The following is a 7,530-nucleotide window of genomic DNA, read 5'->3' as shown; positions in this document are numbered from 1 at the left end:
TGGACTTGTCTACAGATTAAACTTTCGTTTTCAAAGAATTTTTCTTTCTCGAGTATTGAAAGAATTCTCTTTTCCTCATAAATCTCCTTCATGTATCATCTAAACAATGTGGCTGAGAGAGGAGCCAATCTGATTTCACTGTTTTAATAAATCCCCTTCAACCATATTGCTTTTTGTTGTTAATCTCAAACTGATTTCTCTGTAACTGAGCTTCGGATACAGTCTGTGCAGACAATCAAATGTTTAAAGATTTGTGACAGTTCACAGAAATTAGAAGAAAATTGAGAACAAAATGCCTGCACCACCTCATTTGAATTATACATTCATTTTCAGTTTCTCAATATGTTCCTCAATGTCTTCTTCAACAAATCTAATTGAAAATGGGACTATCAACACAGAAAATCCCAAAAAGCAATTTATAAAAAAAAAATCAGACATATATTCCCGAACTTGCCAGGGAAGAGATCCATTACTAAGTTGATACCAAATACAACATTGAAGAAGAAGAAAACTAAATAACAACATGGATATGGTAATCTTTTGAACGACTGTACCCACTGTCTCGGCCATTATCCTCCTTAAATATCGAAGAGACTCAAACACCAACATTTGCGAGTAATCTATCTGGAAGAGATCATTGTCTTCTATCTTTATTGCCGGAGGAAGGATGGCTTCTGCTTAGTTCCATGACAAGATTCATGTATACCTCATTTTTTCTTGAAAAAGAATTGGCTAAAATTGAATGGCTCATAATATACAGGCGGTGAAGCTCATTACACCACCAAAAAATATCAAAGATTAGTCAATGTTCTCTGTCCTTGCCTCCATCAGAGAAGTTTGCTGGTGCGTCGCTTTGTTGGTCCTCCTGGGAAGAGCTTCATGATCCAACCCAATACTCTCTCCACCACCTGGTTTTGACGAAACAGCAACAAAAAATATTTAAGAGGTATCAATTCTCTGAAACAAGAGGCGGCTTATTAGGATTTCTTACCAATGGGTTTTAAGAGATTGTAATAGCACCTTCTAATAAAAGTGGAATTTATTACCAAGCCATAAATTTAGCCTGCTCATATTGGCAGTATCGTGTTTTGATAATTGCACAAACACAGCTTGTCATTTCAGTTTTAATTAGCCCCTGAGAGCTTTTTGGGAACTGTAATAACCTTTTGACAGCTGTTTAAATGATAAAAGACAAGACGATTTAATGCAATTATGCAATTGTCAAAACATGGTAGTGCGGATATGAGAAGCCAAAATTTAATATATCGAAGCTACTGTTTGGGATTTGTGATAAAAACACATATACATATATACATATGATGCATATTGTTACATGAATCCATAAGGTAAACATGTGGATGTTCAGGTGTGTTAAGCTTGATAACTACATTCCAAAAGACACTTTCAATCCAAAAATAGCTAACCAAGAATAGCTATACCTCGTCCCCTTCATCTGCGTATTCTGTGCTATCATGCAAGCTGTTGGAATCTGATGGTCTGGCCAGGATATTCTTATTGGCCATATTTTGAGCAGTCAAAAGCTCTAATCTCTGAGTCTGAGCTTCCAGTTTTTGGGATAACTCCTTATTCAATTCCTTCAGCAATAAATTAAAAAAATAATAATGAAGTAAGCAAAAGAAGGGGAATGCAATCACATACTCAGATCAAACAGTTATGAATTGCAAGTACTTGTTTGAAAGCTTTAACTCAGAAGTCAATTCTAAACTATATATACTGCTAATATTCATCGCACGGTCCAACAAATTAGTTACCACATAAGTAGATCTTATAAACTTCACTTCATATACTCCACTAGAAAAAAAATCAGTTTTTCTTGTAGGGACAGCATAACAAGACAACATGATTGTTACAAAACATAAGAAAATCCAACACTGATTTAACCCCACAATTTTTGCAACTTTTCTTTTGAATCAAAAGGATGAAGTGGAGAGAATCTTGAAATAAATACACAGACCCATGTATATATAACGAAAGAAAAAGACAAAGGGAACCAGGGCTTTAGATAATCACAAAAAGATTAAATGTCCGTGCTTAGAGCAAATGCCAAATCAAGTTTGAAGGGGATGAAATTTCTCCATAAAACGGAGGGAGGAGAATTTGATGGCTGATTTGACCTATCCCACTTTACAACTTCCAAAATGTTCTAAAGTATAGAGTACAGAAGTTTCTACATTGACAGAATTAGGTTTTACTGAATATTAGAAAAGCTAACACATAATTTTGCATCTATTCTTCATTTAATAGTGAGCAGGGTGTTTATATGTGATTTTCCCATAGTTACCAGAAACTTACTAGTTGGATGAGAAGCTCTCTTCATAAGCTAAGTTTTTTTGCTTCCCAAATTTAGTAGAAGCACGCTTCCCATAGGCTTCCTATGCTTTTCCTCTTCATTATAAGTATGCTTCCTTCCTATTTATGTGATTATATTTTCCCTAAAAGAGTGCTTTATCTTTTTATTATGCTCGGGGAGCATATTTAAAAGAACAGAGCATTTAAAACTTTAAAAACTCATCTCAAGTTGCAAATGAAACTTACGTGAATCTTTTTTACAAAAACTTAACATCATCTCAAGTTGCAAATGCAACTTATGTGAATCTTTTTTATAAAAACTTAACATTAAATATAAGTAATATTGAAAATAAATGGACACAAGTATAAGAGTCCCACGCTCATTCCCAGATAATGTAGCTCTCAAGTAATACCAATTCAGGTCAACGTGTTCTTCGGTCAGTCATCAATCCCATGGCAGCTGAACAATTTAAAAATCATTCATGGATTGTTAATGGACACTAACATTCCCAGCCATATGCTATATATATTCAACTGTCAGAATTTTGGATGTGCATTCCCAAGTTCAGTCACAGCGCCGGGGGGGGGGGGGGGGGGGGGGGGGGGGGTCATCCCTTATACGATTAAAAAAATGGTGGCTGTACTGTTATTTCTTTAGTGTGCATGGGTTTAAGGGATTTGGAGGTTTTCTTTCACAAGTTGGAGCTCTCATGTTAGCTTTTCAAAGGGTTGTGACGGGGCCCATACCTAGCAACTAAGAGTTTTGTGCATTTGAGAATGAAACACCCCAAACTGAGTTAGGGTAGAAGATTTGGAGTATGCTTTCTACTTCGTGGAGTTTGAACCAGCTAGTGTTGCTGATCTTCCTTAGGGGAGTAGTGTGTTTACTTTTTGTTTGGAGCTTGGTGCGGTGAGCATCAAGTCCTTCATCCACTTGACAGTCTGTGGAGGGGGATTATCTTTCTCTAGGTTGACATCATGGTACATGTGAGATCCCAGACACTCATTGGTTTATTTGTTGGTTGGCATCCGTGTATTGGTGAGATCCCGCCATTATCTTCGTGCGGGAAGTTTGGAAGCATATTTCCTTATTTTCCTCATCAATTTGGATGCTGTTCATGAATTTTTTTTCTTTTTTCTATTAGATATTTTCTTCAGATCTGAGTTTCGAAACAGTTTCTACTCAAGGGCTAGGGATATTCTAGTCATGTTATTTTTCAACGAATAATATAGTGTTTGCAGCAACATTCTCCTTTTCATTTTGTTCTAGGTTTAAGTGGATCCTTGTGGGGCTTGATTTCCTTAATAAACTTCATGGAGTTATACTATTCCAGAATGATTCTATTTGTAATATTAAAAGGTGAATTACCGAATACTTGTTATTTTTTCAGATACCGGATATTATTATTTGTTTATGGTTGCCTGACATTTGTTTACAGTTGCGGGATATCAAAAGTGGAACAGAACCAGTTATAACTGAATGTGAGTAAATATGTCAGTGATAACTTTGGCTGAAAAGTGTTAATCACATGGCATTGATAACTTTCAGCAAAATTTGTCTTCATACAATAGCAATCTTTTTCAGCATGTGATTACCTTTAGCTTGGAAATATTAGATGACTCAACTTCCAAAGCGCGCGTTAACCCTTCTTTCTCCAATGCTAACTGCAAGTGAGCAACATTTTCTAATTAGTACATTAAATATGTTTATATGTCAAATCTATATCACAGCACAGGATTCATAATGCAGATCAAGGAAAAGACATCGGTTTAACATAAAATTTGGATTCAATCTACTTAGATGATTCAGTCTTACAGAAAGCATGTTTAATCCCCAAGGGGCTGTTTGGATACAAGGATTTTAAAATCGTGGATTTCCTCAAAATCCTGGATGGAAGACGAGAAAAGGAGATCGTCCATCATTTTCTGATTTCTCGCCCCTCTTTTCGTCGAGTGAGAGAGTAGGAGATCATCCAGTGTTTCCAAGTTTTAGAAATCTCAGGATGGGGAGAGATTTCTAAAACCTGGATTTCTTACTTAAAATCCAAGAAAACAATTGATATTCAAGATTTTAATGAAGGAGACCGTCCATCGTTTTCTGATTTCTCACCCCTCTTTTACACTATTTTCAAACTAAAACCCGGATTCTAAAATCCACGTATCCAAACAGCCCCCAAGAGATTGAAGAAAATCAAATCTGTGAAATATGGCACAAGAGTCGCTACCTCAGAGATCAAATAATTAATGTTGCCAATCATTCTCATCTGATCAGGTGGGATTGCACCAGATGCATATTGAAGATGGATTTGTCTACCTTCTGCTGGCAAAGGAAAACCGGGAATATTACCCGACGGAACAATGGAAGATCTATTTTCTTGCACGTCATTGCTGGAAGTACTGGGTGTTGCATCCGACACACTAGTCTCCGCATCAAGTAGATCTTCAACACCTGAATGACAGCCATGGATGATGAGAAATAAAAATCCAAACAAACGATAAACAGTTGTCATTATGTTTTCATATTGACACTACAAGACTGAACAGATAGGACGAGGAGGGTAAAATATACTGATCAACAAACAATGGACCATGGTCTGAAAACCCAGACTGCACTAGGGAGGAGCTGCTCAAAGAACCTGTCGAATTGGAGTCGTCCATACATATTTCTAAAAATCTAACTAGTCATTAAAAGTTTAAAAAAATATTTCATTATTATCGCTTAAAAAAGAGAACGAAGAAAAAGGAAGAATATACCATATTGCACGCGATAGGCCTATAATCAAACAAATCATATATGCTATACACAATAGCATTATGTATCTTACAATTTCAGAACATAATCAACATATGTTTCCAATAACATATGACATTTGCCAATGGGAAAAATAGATATATGCTATACACTGATATTTTAATTGCAACAGATTACATATTATATCATAGATTATGTCGTAGACCTACATACATTTAATCAATTAGAAATGGTACTGTGATCCACTATTTTGATACTTCCAATCCTTTTTATATTCAGATTTTTTTTTCATTGGTTTGCAGTTCCTACAACTTACAATAAATTGTACAACCCAACAAAAAAAAATTATACAAAATAGATGGTAGAAAGTACCAAACAATTGGATCACAGCTGCCTGCCCAAGTGACCTGAACAACGCTTGTCAATCATGTCTTGTGATTCAATGTGTGTGGACCACGATCAGATTCAGAAGTTACCACGCTAAGTGGAAAACGAAAACTAGAAAATTGGAAATTATTAACAGCATACCTAAATCCTCTGTGGAAGTTGATGCATCTTTTGAAACAGGAGTCTTGCTAGTATCAATAACTTTTCCATTTGCCAATGCTTTTCGTAGCTTAGACTGCAATAGCTTTTTCTCTGTGTATGTTAAGGAGCATCAGAAATAAAAAACAGTTAACCCGGGGTATGTAAGATGAAGATATTACGTAGAAAATTAATTGACTAAACACAGCACAAGTCAACCAACAGATACAACAATATGATTACACAATAAAGAGAAATATGATTACACAACATGACCACACAACACAAGTCAACCAACCCTCTTCTTCCCCTTCTACCCCTTCTCCTGCCTCCCAAAATAAAAAAATATGATGACACGCGAAGAGAAATATGGGCATGCATGACAAATAAGATTCCACCAGAAAACCCTTGGAATAAGAGCAAAGAAAAACTGAGAAGACAAAGAACAAGGGAAAGCACAAGCAGTAGACCATAGTAGACCACAAGGCTCTATAGTAAGGGCGGGTTGTTCAGCAGAACTAGTTGTATTTTATAAGCTCCCTTCAGGCCACCAAAAATATTTCAAGAGTCAAATAAGGAATTCTGATTTTCATGTTAATAAATCAAAACAGGTATCATCATCTGGTGGATATCAGACAGTGTGGAATCGCATGGCAAGAAAAACACACCTTCTTTCAGAGCATCAACTGTTGACTGTAAATCCCGACACTCTTTATTTAGGCTAGACACTTTTCGTCTGCATGGATTGAAAACACAAGGATCCAGGTTAGTAGTCTTAGTACCATTGAGTCTTAAATGCAATATAAGAGGCTCATAACACAAAAATCTCATTAAAGATAAACTAGTCTTGCACTGTGGACATCATGTGATGTGTGTAAATTCTCTTTCAATATAAAATGAAATAAATAAAGCCAATAAGCTGCAGTATGAAGTATCTAAAACTAAGCTTTGAACAAAATCTGAAGCAGCTTTTTCGATTTGGAAATTTGTCTGTACAACTAATTCAAATTGAAGCCAAAGATAGAAACTGTGATCATTTTAAATTTCATTGATTTCCTGAAAAGTAATAATTATTTATATGAGAGGAAAATTAGTGGAGTTGAAAGCAGACCGTTGTAATCAAATTATTTTGTAAATAAAATGTTTAAGTGAATCAGGATTATTAAGGCTATTGAGGCAACCAAGTGAAAATAGTGGAAGTGAGAGTCAAATCCTCCAGAGTGATGCAGCAATCAACAAAAAAAGTCGCAGCCACAAATATTAGATTCAGACAGGAAAAAAACAAACATATACCTCAGTAACGACAACAGTAAATACAAAGATATATATATATATATATATATATATATATATATATATATATATATATATTGAAAAGTGGCATATTCATAGGGCGATGATATTTTCACCCCTCCCCTCTCTCTTAACGTAATTTGACATAAAAAGAATTAAAGTTAGCCCACTGTTCACGTCAAATCACATTATAAGGGGGGGCGCATGCGTACAGCAGGGGGGAGTGAAAATATCATCTCCCATATTCATATTGGATAAAATGTACAAAATGAAGGGGACAAGTTGTTCCGCCACATTACATTAAATCCTATCCTGCCATAGGGTACTTCTCCAATGGCCCAAAATGAGAACATTAACAGAGATCTCCAAAAATCCCAGCCTTCCTTTCCCCGAAACGCAACAGACTGCCACTCGTAACACGCATTGAAGCCAATACTCTTAAATACAAAGATATATGACCGGATATGATATTGGGAAACAGCAGAGAAAAAAAAAAGATAACTTGCATAGACGTCAAATCAAGTAATAGGCATCAAGCCGGCCAAAGAACCCTATATAAGGACTATAAATGTCTTTATTTTTTACAACTCCTGAACTTTCCCAAAGTAAGGGCTACTAATCCTAGACACTTTCTAAAATTGAAAATAAAC

General features: G+C 35.7%; 1 protein-coding gene across 1 annotated transcript in view; it reads right to left on the bottom strand.

Annotated features, from left to right (window-relative positions):
- Positions 1-281: 281 nt before the first annotated feature.
- The window catches only part of BLI (protein BLISTER), a 37,345-nt gene continuing 30,096 nt past the window's right edge, over positions 282-7,530 (bottom strand). Inside the window, exons 8-13 of the mRNA XM_077376878.1 lie at positions 6,256-6,323; positions 5,591-5,701; positions 4,536-4,759; positions 3,907-3,975; positions 1,440-1,595; positions 282-908 (exon numbers count right to left, since the gene is read on the bottom strand). Of these exons, the coding sequence (XP_077232993.1) occupies positions 828-908; positions 1,440-1,595; positions 3,907-3,975; positions 4,536-4,759; positions 5,591-5,701; positions 6,256-6,323 (709 nt within the window). The 3' untranslated portion in view covers positions 282-827. The remainder of the gene's footprint in view (positions 909-1,439; positions 1,596-3,906; positions 3,976-4,535; positions 4,760-5,590; positions 5,702-6,255; positions 6,324-7,530) is intronic.

This window comes from Tasmannia lanceolata, unplaced genomic scaffold, assembly GCF_043159265.1.
Source record: "Tasmannia lanceolata isolate RefF3 unplaced genomic scaffold, GAP_Taslan_0.1 ptg000002l, whole genome shotgun sequence".
Lineage (NCBI taxonomy): Eukaryota > Viridiplantae > Streptophyta > Magnoliopsida > Canellales > Winteraceae > Tasmannia > Tasmannia lanceolata.
This window is presented reverse-complemented; position numbering and strand designations above follow the sequence as displayed.